General features: G+C 36.0%; 1 protein-coding gene across 1 annotated transcript in view; it reads left to right on the top strand.

The window, feature by feature from the left end:
• Nucleotides 1-7,790: 7,790 nt before the first annotated feature.
• mtus1b (microtubule associated tumor suppressor 1b) overlaps nucleotides 7,791-18,884 on the top strand; it is a 45,351-nt gene continuing 34,257 nt past the window's right edge. The window contains exons 1-2 of the mRNA XM_079853959.1: nucleotides 7,791-7,937; nucleotides 15,320-16,879. Coding sequence (XP_079710085.1) covers nucleotides 15,509-16,879 — 1,371 coding nt within the window. The 5' untranslated portion in view covers nucleotides 7,791-7,937; nucleotides 15,320-15,508. The remainder of the gene's footprint in view (nucleotides 7,938-15,319; nucleotides 16,880-18,884) is intronic.

Here is an 18,884-nt window from a genome sequence, read left to right as displayed (position 1 = left end):
ATGGCGACGGCTTGCATGAACATTACCTACGTTGTGTGACGTTAGTCCAATAAACCTCACTGATTGGTTGAAAGGCGGACAATGATAGGTGGGATCTAGTCAGAAGGCGAATTACTATTCTCTTTTTGAAGAAAGTGTGGTTTGTGAATTGTAAATACGGTACGTTACTGGACGCTTTAGGGAGGCAACCAAGCAGAAATAGGCTAATTAATATTTATGATAAGCCCCTCGCTATAGTAGGATTCGTACTTCGCATTACCGTGGATTATTTCACAAAAGCGCATGAGCAAGCATCTCTGTATCACTTGAAGTACAGACTATCGCCCTTGGAAACGATAAAGAATAGGGACACGGATATGGTTGTATTTAAAGCGGAACTCTATGTAAGGCTCCGAATAAAGCTCTGTATTATTTGAATAGTTGTATTGATTTATGTTTATAATAGCCTTTCTAGGATTTCAATGATTTACAGTGATTATATCATTTAATTAGTTGATTTCCAGTCACAATAGCTGAGACTAAGTCACACAGTTTTGTCTTATATCATGTGATTTCAAGCACGCAGTATTTTGTGCTGTTGTGTTTTTACATTTTGTAATAATATGCACCATATGTTTCACAATTTAGCTTAAGTCATTTTACAGCGGCTTTCTATCATATGATGCATTTCCAACATTAATTGCTTCTTTAATTTTATGTTCACTCTTTTCATAGAAAAATAAATAAATTCTAATTTTACGTGATTACGATAAATGTTGTTGTTTCTGTGGATTCAACATTTGTCCAGAAGGTGGCGATAAATTACAGCCATGAATACGTTTGAACTATTTATACTGATGAACTCTGAATGTGGTATTATAAAAAAATATATATATATTTTTAAAATATTTATTTTAAGTACAGAATATGTCAGAGGAGGAGGTGCTGCTGGTTAAAAATCAAAAGCTGTCGCCTGTTCTTTTGGTTGGGTTTAAAGCTTCACTGTTTTTGTTTACTGCACCGCAGTTTAGGCCTAACTGTCAAATTTCTTCAATCCAATTCTATTCCTTTACTCCCTATTATTATGGGACAACAAAACTGGTAACAGCTTCGAAAACTGGGACATCATATCCACATTACACACCAGGTTTATGTAACTGACCTTCAGAGTCTGGCATGTCCATGTGTTGCTTATTTATTGATTTTAATTGATTCTGATAAATGCTTTTAGGCTTATATTTTCAAAACCAACTTTTCTTGGACGTCTGGTAAACTACCCCCCCCCCCCCCCCCCAATTGCAATACGATAAAAAAAAACTAAACTAAACGTAAACTACGTACATTTCCATCAAATTTTTTTTTTTCATTTGTTCTTTTTTTTTTTTTTTTTTTTTTTTTTGGTGCCTATCAATTAATGGATTAACGTGTCAGCTTTTAGGCCTAACATTTACCACACCATATCACTGTATAATTATATAATTTTATGATTGTTTGTTTCTTTTATGAATATGAATTCATAAAGAGGTACAGTAAATTTATCTGACTTGTACAATAAGTTACAACTGTTTAAAGGCATGTTTTATAGTATTACCAGTTCTCCTCAAGAGTGGGCCGGAATATAACACGCAAGCTGTTATGCCATTGTTTGATTTCAGCAAATCGCAATGAAGAGATCAACGCAGACAAGTCAACGCGATTAATATTCATGAGCCCAACAGCCTGTCAAGTGTCAAGCTGCAAGCACAAGCAGTCTCTACTGTAGGTGAAGATTGAGGTAAGACGAGAGCAAAAATAAAATATGAACAATAAAAATAAGACATATTTGACTATCGTTTGGTAAATGTTGTTAGCTCGATATAAAATGTATAGTTACTGGTCTTAATCTATGACCTCACAAAGTCCACAAAGTTTTGTATAATTTGAGAAATATGCAATTTCACAACCACCTCAAACTCTCGCCATTGGTTGAGCCAACGTTGCAGTGTCGGGCTGGCCTAACGTTACTAGGCAGTGTTTACACTTTTCAGGGGAATCAACCTGCAAATGTTGTACTTAGTTTTCTCAGTGTCGGGCTGGCACAGTTAAGCTTAGAAAGGCTTAATTTACAGTCTATGATCTGTAGGCAGTATTAAGAAAATACACCAGCTGATGTTCCAGTCATTAGGCCATGATGGGAAAACTTGCCTTGGCAGCAGAATCTTTTCTCCGTCACTCTGCTTTAACAAGAGCTGTCAAGAAACAGATCACGCCTGATATTCGCTTGGTCCTCTTTTCTCAGTGATGTAAAAAAGTAGGTTTTGTAAAAAAAAAAAAAAAAAAAATTGCAGCGTATTTACACATTTATGTTCACAGTTGAAACCAGTTGTGTAGAAACTGTGATAAAAAAATAAAATTAAAAAAATCGTTTAAATACAGCAATATAGGCTACAGTACTGTGCAAAAGTCTTACGCACGTTATTATTTTCACACAAGAAAATGGTTTTAAGCTTCATTTAAGCTTAAGTTATTTATATCTTTTGCCGTACTGTCAATACGAAATATCATTCACATTTCCAAACATTACTTCTGCCATTTATTGTAATAATCCAGTGAGATTTTTGTATGCACAAGGAGTCTAACAACAGATAAAGTTGGGGTGCCACACTGTAATTATTTAAGATTCAATAAACAGAGTAAATATGATCATTTTACCTGTTTCTATATTTGACATGTGGCACCTGATTTGGCCAGGATGAGGATGGTAGGGAAAATGTGTCCTGACATGCAAATTTTTAAATTATAACTAAGGCTGATATACAGGCATTTGTAAGAAACATTAATCTCTATAGTATATGAATTTTATATCTACGGTCTCTCTATTAAAATATGCAGTGATCTGCAAAATAACTTTTTATAAAAGGCTTTTTAATTTATGAACCAAATGACTTTTACATGTTGTTTTAACTTTTGGAAATTAAATATAATGTTTAGATACATTTTAATTGTGCTCTAGATTGTATCATAAAGTGAATATATACATAAAGTGAAAAACATTCCTGAATTCACCCTACTGCTTCACTAAATAAGTGAACAGTCCTACAAATTAATGAATGGCTTGTTTTTTGTTGAGTACATTTTATTAGTAACTCTATCCGATGAAGTCTGTGGTCAGGTTGAATGCCCATGTCCACAGGCCCCTAAGAGCGCTGGGTGTTTCTATGTAGGTTATTAGTTTAATACGAGGAGCCTGAGAAACATATGACCTGCAGGCTGCTGAATCATGTGCATGGGTGGTCAGGACAGTGTCTGTGTTTCCTTTCTGTTTAAGTGAAGATGGATGCTGCTATTTCTTAACTGAAAGCAGTAACCAAATACCTAAAGAATGTTAGAAATTGGATCTAAAGGAGTGTTGTCCATGTATGTGTCAGGGGTGCGTTTCGTTTAAATCCTAAGGATGATGCTTGACGCAGAATGAACGATGATAATAACACTACACGAGGACCATAAACGTTAACACAGAACACTGCACAGAGGAAACAGAGGACTTAGATACACAGGTCAGGTGATTAATGGAACATGGGACAGGTGTAAACTAATCAGACCATTGCAACTAATGATGAACTAGAACACAGGCAAAACATTGACAGAGCAAAACATGACTAAACTAAACAAGACAATGAAACTAAACATGACCGTGGCAGAATGCACCTAAGTTATTTATATCTATATTTTTAAAGTAAAACTAGCTATTGAATGCGTGTGTGTGTGTGTGTGTGTGTGTGTGTGTGTGTGTGTGTGTGTGTGTGTGTGTGTGTGTGTGTGTGTTGGATGAGGGTGTTAAAATGCTTTGGACCGATAAAGAGTGAAATTAAAGCCGTTATCTAGACTGCTGGCTCCATCCATGCACCACAAACATATCAATCACTAGTGAATCCAGGCTTGAAGTGCTAGCTGTAAAAACAGATTCTCAAACATTCTGTTCGGTTGCACAAAACCACTTAAATATGATTTTCTATTTAGTTTTATCTCTGCTCACATTTGAAATATCAGGTTAAGAAATTACGAATTTACGCTTCTTTTAAAAATAAAGAATAAATGAACACATTTAAAGTCCTATCCTGCACTTGTACGTGTGCTTGGTTGATTGACAGTGATTGATTCAGTTCTGACAGTTTAATAGTACAATTTCTGTTTTTCATTTTAATAGTGAATTTTTAGTTAATATTTTATAAAAAGTTTTCTTTTAACTTAATTTATGTACACCTTATTTTCTATCATTGTATAATATGTATGTATATATATATATATACACACACACAATATACATACATATATGGTAACACTTTATTTTACAGTGTCTTTATTACACGTTACATTTAGTAATAATAACTAGCCTATAAGTTATGCATAATTACATTCAACTAACCCTAAACCAAACCCTCATCCTAACCTAGTAGTAATTATTATTACTCAGTATTTAAATGTGTATTTACAAGGACACCTTTAAAAATAAAGTGTAAATAGCCATATATATATATATATATATATATATATATATATATATATATATATATATATATATATATATATATATATATATATTTATATATATATATATATATATATATATATATATATATATATATATATATTTACATCGGCCACATGAAACCCATATATTTACATTCTTTATATTTTCATTTCTACTGTAATAAATTTAGCAAGAGATGTAGGCATGTGGATATATTTTAAAAATAATCCAAAAAAATATTTTACAAAAATGTTAATATTATTTATTGTTACAGTTAATAGTGGTGTTTGATAAGCCAAAGTTCACGTCCATTGAGGTAAAGCATTTCTGTAGGTCCAAGTGAAACCTTTGTCCTCTGCCACTGTTTGAGTATCTGCTATAATGTGTGCTAGAACGCTGACATTCTCCCAAGTGAACCTGTTGTTGGTTCACTGGAACTCTACAAACATATCAAATTTATCTTTAACCTGATAACATTACCAGGTCAGGCATTTATTGCACAATAATGAGTCTGTGCTTGTGTTAAAATGTATGTGCACATGTAGTGTTGTTAGTGATGAATAAGCTTAAAAAACACTGAGAGATACATTAACTGTTAACTCTCTCAAAACGGTGCAGGAGAAATTGAAGGCAAAAAGATGTCATTCTAACCGTCTATTTAAGAGCAGTTAAACACAGCACTCTGAAAACATGTACTGAATGTCAGTGGTTACAGCTGTGGTTATGGTTACTGGCTGGTGTGTGTGTGTGTGTGTGTGTGTCGTTGTAGTTATGTGTTTTTCGACACATAATGTGTTATGCGTTAAAGTTTTTTTTTATTTCTGAATAATGCTGGTTCATTGTGAGTAAGACTGCACAAGCTGAATAATAACTAGTTGACTGTGTTGTGAAGTGGACAACATATCTTTCCACAGCTTCATTCTTCACTGATGCTCTTGGTTTGTTTGTGTGTGTGTTTTGTCTCAGTGCATGTCAGCAGTGTTTTCTTGGCGTCTAATATGATAAGCTTGGCACGAATTCATGGAGTTTATCTGGAAAACCAGCTGTGAGACTGAAGATACCATAGTCTATTATTGACCACTTGACCACAGTTCACTGATAAAGCAGCTCTCACTCCACTATTAAGCCAGAATATCAATTGGTGTGCTATTTTAACTTGGGCCAATAAACAACCACCCAGAACACCCTTGCAGCCATTTGAGCAAAAATCATTCAGAACACTCAGTTTAGTTTCTTATACCCTCCTCAATGTTTATATCTCTTTGACTGTACGGCGGAGAAAATGGTGTATTTTTGTGTGATTTAAGGTGCGTCCCAATTCACATACTTTATGCACTATTCTGCCGTTTTGTACTATAAATAGTGCAAGTTTTGTGTTCACACTGAAAATTCCAAAAAGAAAAGGTGCACTTTAAATACCTGGACGAAGCACTTAACTGAAAAAAAACAAAAAAAAAACGAAGTGTGGAATGTTGGACAACTGTTGCAGCTTTATTTACGTAGTGGAGGGAGGAAGGGATATCAGACTCCAATGTTGAATGACAAAAAATCTTATAAAGTTCATACACTACATGGTTGAGTACATAGTGCATAAGTGCATAGTGTATAATAGTGCGTCATTTGGGATGCAACTCAGTCTTCAGAAGCAAAAACTATAATACTATTGTTTTGGCAAATAAAGTATATTTTGCTAGTAGGCGGTAGCATTAGGGCCACAGAGTTAACTAACTTGCCTTAAAATTACTTTTGAACACTTTTCTTTTTTGTCTGGATCATAAGCAAAACTTGAGACTTTCATAACGAATTTGGTTAAATCAAAATTGTTTTGACCATGGTGAATATCACTATAATCAATATACACTACTGTTCAATGTTTGGGGTCGCCAAGTCTCACTAAGGCTTTGATTATTTTAAATAATCTGTAATATAATAATATACTGTGTAATATTGTGAAATTACACAAATTAAAGCCATTACTCCAGCCTTCAGTGTCACATGATCCTTCAGAAATCATTCTAATAGGCTGATTTTCTGCTCAAGAAACATTTCGTATTGTTCTCAATGTTGAAAACGGTTGTGCTGCATCATTTTTTTGTTGAAACCGTGATACATTTGGGATCCTTTAATGAATAGAAAGTTCAAAAGAACAGCATTTATTTGAAATAGAAATCTTTTGCAACATTGTAAATGTCTTTACTGTTTCTTTTTGTCAATTTAATGCATTCTTCCTACTAAAAAGTAATTTAATTTAATTTAAAAAAAATCGTACTGACCCCAAACTTTTGAATGGTAATGTAAACAATAATAATAATAATACTATTGATAATAATTTGATGTTGAGGTGATTGTGGTCATAAAGTGTATCCAGAGGAGCTGTGAACTCAATGTACATGCATTCGGATGGATTATCACTGTTAATCTGAGCAGATTTGTGTGGGGTTTTAATCTCCCATTTTGAGTTAAGACCAACTTTAGTGGAACTGGCACATTTTATATTGTCTTTTCGTTTGTCATATCATCACCATCTCTCTCTCTCTCTCTCTCTCTCTCTCTCTCTCTCTCTCTCTCTCTCTCTCTCTCTCTCTCTCTCTCTCTCTCTCTCTCTCTCTCTCTCTCTCTCTCAGACAGACTCTTTGCTGCTTAGCAACCAAGCATTCTAATACACACAGGAGGGCCCCTTATTTCTACAGAAGTTGCCAGGAGGAGGTAATATGCCCACCCATACGCTCACACACACACACACACACATTGTGTTTTCATGTTTTATGGGGACTTTCCATAGACATAATGATTTTTATACTGTAGGCTACTTTACATTTTCAAAAACATCACTTAGTATCACTATGATTTATAAGCTGTTTTCCTCATGGAGACCAAAAAACATTTTGTCCTCATAACGTAGGGTTTACCTGGACCACACACACTCATATGCACATGCACACACACAGACATTCTTATTCAGCAGTAAACTTCAAGCTTTATGACTCATTGTTTGGCGCGAAAACCCCAGCATCCTTCAACAGTTTTATTTGTGATTTATGGTATTTGTATGTGATGTTTATGCGTATGTCGCAGAGCAGGAAGGATTGTCCCTGCTGCTGTGTATGCTGGCATGGAGGGTTCTGGGTAAGGGGAGAAAAATGCATTCCAGGGCTACCTCCGAAAAGTCACTGGCTCTCTGACACATACACACACACACACAGAGTCAATTCTGGTTGGTTACTGCGGCACGATTTGGCTGCAGCTACAGATAGAGGGGAGGGGTCTCTCTCTCTCTCTCTCTCTCTATGAGTCTCCGCTCAGTCTGAAACTGCGCTCTTGCAGTGCTTTTGCTGGCAGGATCACATGAAACAGGACACTCTGTCCGGGACGGGTTTACCTGTGGCAAATGTGCGTTTTGATAAGATGAAATACACTCTAGGATTGATTGGAAACACTTGAAAAGCAGGTACGTTTTCTGTCATATGTAAATCATTAATTGCGTAGTTGCACGACAGAGCCTCTAACTTTTCTTCAGCTGTATGTATTAGAGGTATGTTTTCATGGTCAGCAGGAGCTTTTTCAATAACAATCACAGTCTAATAACTTATATTAGGATTAGAATGTAGATGTTTATACATTAGTGGAGCATTGAGTTCGTTCATATTGCGATTTGCACCTCATATTCGCCAATCTATGTATTTGTATGGTGCCACACTAATTACATGTACAGTTATGCAATGTAATGTTGATTTGATTGTGCATGTGATGCTGGTATTGATAAGTGTGTTTGTTCTTAGAATCCGAATCACTGTGGCATATGATGTAGTTATTAGAGCACATCCTCTTTTCGGATGCTTTCCAGGGCTCTTTGACATAACCAGGGTGATCTATTGATCTGTTTATGCATGTTTACTTGCCACAACATTACACACACCAAAGTCAAAATGCACCAGACACGATCACTGCTTTAGAGGGACGTGACACTGTCTGTGTGTTATACGACTCTTTGCTTTAGTAAGTATATGCACCTACTTTTATATACCTTACTCTACCTAGCCTTATGAAATTCATAACCACTAACCACACTTTTGCACACCCATAAATCTATCTTTAAATGGAGCACTGTAAAAATAATGTCATCTGTAGAGGCTTGTGGGTATTTTGGTATCGGAGACAGTGCAAATACCAAAGTAGACAACTCATCTCTATGGCAACTGTTTGGTTCCGACAGAAGTATTTGGGAACCGAGAGAAATCCAGAGGAATTGAGGGTGCCTTTACCTGTTTGAGAATATTCAGTGTGAAATTTCCTAAATTTATTGCATCAATGTGTTAATACAGATGGGTTAAAATAGTGTTTGACTGTGAAATGATCTTCTTCACAAAAAGGCTTTAAAAAGGCTCAAAATGTGTTCAGACACAATAACCTCGTAAGCACAAGTATATGGCAATTCAGTTTAATAAAATAAAATAAAAATTCTGCATCGTCACATTTTGATTTTGCATAGAGTTCTCATTTCCCAGTTGCTCTCTGTGCTAAAATGCATTGAAGCATATTGAATGTAATAAGAACCTAATGGCAAAACATTAGACTGAGCTGATTTCAGTCAAAAAAAAAGTTAATTTGTAGCTTCACACACACAAAAAAGGAGAATAAAAATGATTAGGCGTGGTTAAAATAATTTTTCAACTAATTTAATTAATTATTAAACTAATTTCATCAGTGTAATTAAGCTAACATAACTTGAAAAACAATGTGTGCTCAACTAATAACATAGAGGCCTGTCATTTTGTGCAACCACTGAAATTAAAAAGCTTTTTTTTCCATTGCCATTCTCATGTATTGAAAGTGCTTCATTTTACTTATTAATATGTTATCATCATAGCCATGAGCACTATATGCGGTCACATGTTTTTTTTTTCCTAAGCAGCGTAATTACAGCTCACAAACAACAGCACACTGCATATCTGATCATTTGCAAATAAACAAGTGCATTCTTGTTTCAGAATATTCATGGCATTACGTCAGTTTTAGTATTTTATGTTGTAGTATAACCCGCCATATAGATTCATAGTAAATAACATTGGGGATAACATTATTAAGCGTACCAGAACAACTGACTAAATCAATATCAACTGACCCAGGGTCCTCTGACTTTTAGTTCATTAATGATTGCCTGAATTCAAGCACCAGTAGATCTTTAGCTTTTTCTTAATGTGTTTAGCTTTTCTTCTAGTCAGTTTATGGCTTGTGTAGAGTTGTGCAAATTTGGGCTTGACGCTCAGGCATTAGAATAAGCCAATGAGATCAGTTTTGGCACCAAGAGCTACTCTTGGGGAATAAACACCTTTTCAACCGCTGTAGCACCAGCCTGCTAATGCTCAACTATGCGGTATAATTACACCGAATGGAGAGAGAGAGAGACACAAAAGACTAATACTCATTCTATATGCATATTTTATTCTATAGTTTACAGAGGAATCTGTTATTTTACAGTTTCACTATACAAAATCACTCTTAAGATACCTTTATTAGCTCTGCTTGTGCAATGCAACCAGACTGTTATCAGAATGCATACGTAAAGTTATCATATTGTGCAAAGTTCATCTGTTTCTGAGTTTGTGCTGTTTTCAATGGAACAGTTTTTAATGGAACAGCTTTAGTCCTCAGGCTGCGTCTACGTTTACCTGACCAGGGCACTTAGACAGGTGTCTGCATGTTTGAGAGAGAGAGAGACCTCTCTTCCGTCCTCTGTGCCTGAGCCTATTTTTAGGACTTAAGTGGAATGTGACAAGAGGAATAAAACATTTAAGAATTAACAGGATAGTTTGATTAAGCTTCCAAATTACGAATTTTTTAGGGTTTTGTGTTATGCAAGAGTGATTGTTCATAGGGAAACTAGAGGAGAGTGCCGTTAGAATGAGAAAGACTAGCTTGAAAACTGAGACACTGTGTCATAATCTCACCCAGCATCTCGGAAAGAATGACATTTATATGGAGGTGTAACTGGCCGCCTTAATAATTTATGTTATTTAAGTCATCGTCTACAAAGCTGATCAGGGCTGTCTGCACAGGCTTTAAGTCATATAAGGACAGTAGAGGTTGCAAACACAAGGAAATGCATTTTGTAGCCTTTTGTTTGTCTCCTTTTTTAAGCAGCCTGAATTTTGACAATGCTAAAAGTGGCCAAAAATAGCTAAATGCTAAAAGCTTTGTCAGGTCATTCATTGGTGGTTTAAGAGGGCATAGAAGCTTTTCGTCCTCACATGTTGAAATATTTTCATTCTAGGTCATCAGCGTGATTCGTTGTTAATGGAAATATCCACCTAATTACTAAACGCCGTGTTACAGAATGGCTGCGGTTCCCAAATTATGAATATTAACCTAGGGAATTATGCAGGTGCTAATTGTGAAATGATGCTCAAGATGCTGTGCAGAAATATGATCAGATATTCTGTAAGACTGTAGTGGGGGAGTATGTTGTCATTTAAGTTGGGAAAAACACATGTATTGTGTATCCTATTGACAAAGCAACACTGTGACTCTTTGGAAGGTCATACTGAAACTTAAGTCCTGGGTTTCCGATACCGAAACGGCTCAGTATTGATATATAAGTGCACAGGCCATCTTCTGATGTTGCTGGGGCCCTAGGCTCTGAGAATTGTTCTAGAAATCCACTCAGTTCAGTACTAGAACATCACATTCAATCTCTGGATCATCCTGTCAGGGATGGAAGCATTAGCCACCCTTCGCTTCACTGTTCTTTTTGCCCAGAGGGCCAGTGGGTAGACTAGTAAAAAAAACTGGGTTGATGTCAGTCATTCACTGGTGTGATAATAACATAAAGCACCATTCCCATTTAAAAGCACATGCAACTTCAGATTTTTAAGCCTGGTGGATTTTGAAAGCAAAACATTTGTATGTTTGATAGCTAAGTTTTAGCACAATAATTGTAGAGGGGAAAGGTGTTTGTGGCACTGTGGCAAAAATCACTTTTACATGTCTAATATGCTCATTTGAATCTCATCTTTCGCAGATTATTTGTTTTGGATTATCATCATCTGATGATGATGAAAGTAGGCCTATAGCTTGAGGATGATTATTGGGTGTTAGATACACTACGTCATAGAGCTCATCGACTAAACCTAATATATATCCCAACAGTCCTGACATGTAAAAAAATGCGAACTTTTGCCCTGTAACCTCATGCACATGTTTATACTCTGTCCCAAATTGCAGAATTCTTTGAACTCTCTCTTCAAAACTGTCTCAGATTTGAACTGTCTCCTATGAATCAACTTTATATATATAAGTAACAGAGGCAAGGTGGAATCTTTTTTTTGAAAAATGGCGACAATTTATTTCCTACTTTAAATATGCATGCATGAAGGTATACTTAATAATATTTCACAATATTGCTATTTTTTTTGCATTTTTGATCAAATAAATTACCTTTCATTAACAGGATTTACATTTATTTAGTTAGAGGAGACCATTTTTTTTTTATTAAAATCATCTTTTATTTATAGTAATAATATAGCCGTTCTTTACAAATTTTAGCTGTGCATCTAGCCTTGAGATTTATGATCTTTCTATCCTTGTGTGATGTCCGCTCTGAGTTATTTCAGTTGACAGGCACGCAGTGCAGCACAACAGGGCTCGCTTTTATCGTTAGCCAATCCATTGTGTCTATGTGCACCTAAATGTATAGAAAACTATGCAAATCTGTCGGGTGTGTGGAGACCATAACAGAGAGTGTTGAGAAATGTGACTTGTCTTGTAACCTCACCTTTGTTAACCCGATGCAAGCGAATGTCTCTCTCTTATTCTTATCACACCCCGGGGATAAGAGGACTTAACCTAACACAGCAAGAATCATTGCTGCAGTATGTCTCTCTCTCTCTCTCTCTCTCTCTCTCTCTCTCTCTCTCTCTCTCTCTCTCTCTCTCACTCACTTTCTCTCTCTGGCTATCTGTCTCATCATCGCTATAATCTGAGATGTTAGCAAGAGTAATTATCTATCTCAGAAGATTATAGTGGCCTTGGACAACCAGTGTTACACACTCAGAGAGCTATGCAGGCCAGGGTCATGTACGTCATTTTCTGTATCCCACTGCTATCTGAGCTGAGCACATAGGAAGCAAGAAATTGTTACATAATATCAAAATCACTGAACGTACAGTGATGTACAGGGCTGGTGTTGGTTGTAAGCAGTACTTTTAAGACTTTAAGACTGTGTTTTTTTCTTGTTTTCTATTTCAACTGCTAATGGATGAGGCTTTTTTCTGCTTCTGCTGGGATTCGTAGTTCCATCAACATTACTGGGCAAGACTTCATAGTTCAGCTCTGAAAGTTTTAATAAAAAATGTTTTGCAGCTTTTAGTGGTTTTTTTTTGGCTTTGACTTTCTGACTTTCTATGCAAGCTCTATTAGGCAAAATAAAGAAGATACACTTTCCAGTTGCCAAACAATAGCAAGTAACAAATCATGCTATTTTAGGACCCTTGGGAAAAAGTCAACACAGGAAAAAAATGACTTTTATCATACACTTTTTATGCACATTTGCATACATACATACCTGTATGAATTTCTTTGTTCTGCTGAACACAAAATAATATATTTTGAAGAATGTTTGTAACCAAACAGTTGTGGGGCACCATTGACTTCCATAGTATGGAAAAATCTTATTTTGTGTTCAACAGAAGAAAGAAATTCATACAGGTTTGGAGCAACTTGAGAGTGAGTAAATGATGACAGAGTTTTCATTTTTGGGTGAACTATCCCTTTAAGTCCTTTATGCAACATCTTCTACAATCACTGGTTAATTGTCACAGCCATATCGCCCTGTAGCCTAAAACTGGTTGCTCACTGTAGCTAAGCAGGGTCGAGCCTGCAGCTCAGTACATGGATGGGATACCTCCTGGGAAAACTATATTGCTGTTGGAAGAGGTGTTAGTGAGGCCAGCAGGGGTGCCCAGCCTTTTGCCTGTGTGTCCTAATGCTCCAGTATGGGGACACTATACTGTACCAAGCACTGTTCTTTAGATACAAATGTAAACCAAGGTCCTGTGTGACTGTCTGTGGTCTTTAAGAATCCTATGACAATTCTTGTAAAAGAGTAGGGTTTTAAAGCCTTTGTCCTGGCTAAATTCCCTCCATTGGCCCATATCAATCATGGCCTCCTAATAATCCATATCCACTGAATTGGCTCTATCACTCTCTCCGCACCTACAGCTGGTGTGTGGTGCACTGTGGCTGCCGTCGCCAAGTGGATGTTGGACACTGGTGGTGTTTGAGGAGAGACCCCCTGATTTGATTGTAAAGCACTTTACAGTAGTACATAGTAAAGAGCTATTCATTCATTCATTCATTCATTGTGTGGAACATTGTGTAGAGGTATGTTGAGAGCTCTAGTTTAAGGGGTTCAAATTGCAAAGTAATATGTTACATAATTCGCTTTTTAAACATCTCATTAGTTTTGAAGAAGAAGATGATCCGATTTTGTCTCTGTTCTGCATCATTAACTTTGCTCATCTCGTTCTCCGGAGTGATATATGAACTTATGTTGTGAGCAGCTCTCTCATCAACAGTAGCCATATCTGCCACGTAAGCATATCTCAGGAAGGTCAACAGAGGAATAGTTTGCCAACAACTTATTTGTTGCCATGTCAAGTAGATGATGCTATTCATTATCATTTGTGACATTTTCAAAAACTATAACCACATCATAACCTGTATACGGTTGATATCCGCAGTCCTACGCAATACTTCACAAATAATGCTTGAATTTTTGCAGTGTCATGAGGTCACCAGCTCTTAGAAAGGGCATAGATGCATTTTGGCACCCACTCATCTTCCCAACCCGGGTAGATATCAGCCTGTTCTTTGTGTTAAAAGATGACTTTTGGTGTATTCAGCGAAAGGTTTTTGTGAGCAGAACAATTAGACTCTTGGTCAGGACCATTCAGCATTTGTCTGGATACACAAGGACACCATTGTAGAAGTAACTGTCACCATTGCCTTGTGTGTGTGTGAGAGAGAGAGAATGCCCTGAATATCAAAATAAAAGCCTTCTCCTTTTATTAGCTTTTATCTGACCTACATTATTACCCTCATTTAATTGAAAAGTGTGACTCTGACATAACACAGACTTGATCGTACATGTGCACTAGCATTTGATTTTGCTTAAACTATGCTAAAATAAAGAAGTTTTCATGCAGGCAGCTTCGAACAAGCTTTCCATTACTCAAGCAGACTGACAGCTTTCATGAGTCAACTTAGAGAGAGATAATATATATATTTATTATATATATATATTATATATATAAGCTAAATGTATACATCAGCATATGTATAATGGCATTATAATATATTATATAAGTTGAACATTAATTTCTTGCAGAAGTGATATAAGAGTTTGTAGAGGTTTATGCTACATTATCCTTTTTGACTTTTCCTATAGAGGAGTAGTTACCACTAGAGGGCAGTCAAGTCAAGTCCTTTATTATTTAGTCAAACCTTTATTTACAAAGCGGCTTCACAGTGATCACAGGAGAATGATTCAGTGATGTAAAATAATTCAGTGCAAGTGAAATTGCCAGTATGGAGCAGTAGTGCTCTTGTTTACACCATTATAAAATATTATATTCTGGCTTGTTGTCATCTCATCTAGATTTGATAACTTTGAAGGGAATCTTTTGTCAAAAATAAAAAAATATTTTCTTTTTCTTATATGACCCTGGTTTCCCTGTGTTTATCTCAGGCTCTATAATATTTACATATCTAACAGTACAGATCAGGACTAGATGAAATGTAATTGACATGCTGTTGTCTTTTCTTGTTTTTTAGAGTCATTAAAAGGGTGTCGGCAAAACCATGGACGCCATCTTCTGAATGATCAAAGGAATAGACTTTCTATGATGAGAAACACCTTAATCCCATCTTCTACAAAGTTAAGTATTAACTGTTTATCAGGGCTGATTTGGATCTAGCTATGGGGGATTTGACTGTCTGATAGTGTCTCAACCCACGTGCCTCATGGAACCACCAACAAACAAGTCTGAACTTCCACCTCCTGCACTTCCCAAGAGATCTTCTCAGGGATCTCAGCATGGGATGTGTCTTCCGTTACACAGTAGTGACCAGAGTAACAACGCTTTCACCTCTGAGTCCTCTCTGTCATCATCCAAAACCTCGCTCCTGTACGATAGAGACGAGACATCACCGGACTCCATGCGTAGCTTGAGCAGTCTGAGTAGTGCCAGAACAGATAGTCCTCTGGATGTGGACATGCCAGATGTGGAGATGGGAAAAGCAACGGCCAACAGTGATGATTCAGGCATACAGAGCCCAGACTGCAGACCAGACTACAGTGAGGACAATGACAACTCAGTGTCTGTCTATCTGGATGCTAATGAAGACTGTTGGAGTGACAATGACAACCGTAATGTCACTTTGATGGTAGCACAGAAGGTTGGTCAAACTGATGGTGATGATGCATTCTTGTGCTCTTCAGGAAATGATGATGATGACGACACCAAAGAGGAAGAGGAAGAGGACTCTTTTCTTTCTTTATCCTCTGTAGAATTAATGATGAAGAGCCAAGTTGTTGTCTCTGCTCTGGAAGTCTCCACCAGCTCTGAAGTGGTAATGCCAAACAGTGTTTTACCAGACATTTCTGAAGGCCAAACAGCAGAAGTGCCTAACATGGCTACGGTGAATGAACCCCAGAGGGAAGTTGTCCACGAAAATGGGGAAGTCTCTGTTGAGTTGTCATCAGCCATTCAAAAAACTCCCATCATGTATGAGACAGTGGTGTCTCCTGAAAACAAAGTCTCCATTTCAATAACAAGTACCAGAAACACAACTTCTTCTCGCTTATCCATCTCAAAAGAGGACAACCATCCAAAGTCCACAGCAAGAAAGACCAATGATCTTGCAGGACATTTTATTGCCAAGCCTCGTACAAGGGCTGCTCTGGCCAAAGCCACAAAACCTGAGGAGAAGAGGTTCCCCAGGCCAGACCTGAGGAACGTGAAGGCCAAGATCATCTCCAGGGCTGCCTCTGTGCCAAGATCAGCCAATCCAGCAAAAACAAACACGAATGTTAAGCAGTCAGCTTCAGGAAGTGTGAAGGTTCCTGCTAGTAGGAAGGCGGAAGATAATGCTGTTGGAAAAAGAAGCAGATCATCATCAGCCAATACAAGAGGAAAAGAAACAAAGACTTGCCCAAGTGAGGTTGCATTTAATGGCGGTCAGGAGAAAGATGTAAACACTTTATCCTTGCCAACACAAGAAGAAGAAACAACAATGAAGTCAGAATGTCCTTCTTCAACTGATTTAAAAAATGAAGGAGAACCTCAACTTGAGAAAGAAGCTGGGGAAGAAACCTCTAAGAGTAACAGAAAGGTTAGTGATTCAGATGTCCTCTTATTCAACTTCTCTCCTGCAGTTTAATTATTGATTGTTATAATTGACTTTTTAACATCTAATTTTAAGCATTACAAAAAAAAAATCCCATTTATATATATATATATATATATATATATATATATATATATATATATATATATATATATGAAGGACATGTTTATATAAGTTTTTTTTTTTTTACATTTAGAAAAGTTTATTACATTTTGATAAAACTTTTATTAAGGTTTATTTATTTACATTTTACTATTATTAAACTGTTACATTTTTTTTTTTACATTTTAGTAACAAAGTAACAGTAGATACATTAGTAACTAGCTTTTATTATTACTAAAACTTTTATTAAGGTTTATTTATTTTGAAATTTTACTGTTACTGTTATTAAAACTTATTAAATCTATAAAATATTATTATTTAATTAATACTTTACCTTTTACTAAAATTTATTTAAACCTTATTACTAGTAAATCAATTATTCATTTCTTATTTATTTAGTACATTTAGTTTTTTACAATTAGAAGGGGTTTTCTACATTTTAGGTTTATTTAAATTAGTTTAATTTATTTAGGTTTATTTACATTTTACTATTATTAGTACTTTTATTAGTATTTTATATAGATGTTTTTACATTTATAAAGTTAGTGGTTTATTAAAATTTTACTATTGCTATTTTTAAGTTTTATTTGTGTTTTTATTATTTATCAACAACTTTTATTATTATTAAAATATTCATTATAGTTTATTATATTATTATTGTTGTTTATTTAAATTGCATTAATATTAAAGCATTAATTCGTTTTTTTATTTCGATTTTTTTTTTTTCATATAGAATGTTTTTAGTATTAATATGAAAACTTTACAGATTATTTATCTAAAGTTTACTATGATTAAAACTTTTATTCATATTTTATTTAGTACATTTAATATTCACACTTACATGTCTAATGAAGCATCTTTTGTTAAATAATCTCTACTGGGATGCACAGAAAGAGTCAGACTGAGAGCTCAGCCAGTTGAAACATGTTTATTTTAATCACCAATAGAAGAAAGGATTAATGTTTAAGCAGTATTCTTGATTCTCAACTTGTGTTAAATGTGATCAGATAGACCTTTCAAGTTGTTTGTGTCATTTATAGTCATACATCCAAATCTTGGTCTACTTAAACTGAAATGTTAATTTAAAGCAACATATTAACAGCAGTTGTCTGTTTCCATGTCAATCTTCTCCTTATGAGGAGAACTGCTTCAACAAGTCCGACTCTATACGTGCCATCACATGATTGTGCTATGCTGTTATTCAGGCTTAAATGTGCTTTGGTCGAACCAAATGTCAAGAGTAAATGAAGACCTAACAAAAGGGTTTTCAAATGTAAATACTGTGATTAGAGGTTTTAAATATGTTCACTGTCCAGAGTCTTACAGCAAGTGCTTTTGCATGTTTCTGCTTTATTATCACTGTTAAGAAACACCCAAGAGCCAGTTCCCTCTCTCACTTTCCTGCCTTTTTCAGCTTGGTTAGAGAACATGAGTGAGATGTTTTTGCCAGTAAAACAACTGTCTTGGAAGGAAAGGAACAGAACGTGGAGGGAAACATTCCTTAGTTTAGAGGACTCGTGAACACTGATTCAGACATCAGAATCTTTCCACAAACTCACTCCATGTGTGTGTTGAGTGTTTAATAACGAGGGGGAAAAAAAGGAAAAGATCTGGGCTGGTCCTGGCATCAGAAGCCCTGAGGGAATAACACAATAGAAACGTTTTTCCCTTTGCTTTTTTCTTTTTTTTCTTCTTCTGCTTTTTTTTTTGGAGCAGGCGAGTCTTATTTCCCCTCCCTCCTTTCCGCTCCTCCTCCCTCTCCTTCAGCGCTCTCGCTTCTCTCTCTCTCTGTACCGCTGCACATTTTCTGTCTGTTCTGTGGAATGGCCAACACTATGGTTACCCTACGGCGCCCAGAGTTGGGATCTCTGGCTTGGGATGCTGTGAC

Source organism: Squalius cephalus, assembly GCF_949319135.1.
Source record: "Squalius cephalus genome assembly, chromosome: 2".
In the NCBI taxonomy this organism is placed as follows: domain Eukaryota; kingdom Metazoa; phylum Chordata; class Actinopteri; order Cypriniformes; family Leuciscidae; genus Squalius; species Squalius cephalus.
This window is presented reverse-complemented; position numbering and strand designations above follow the sequence as displayed.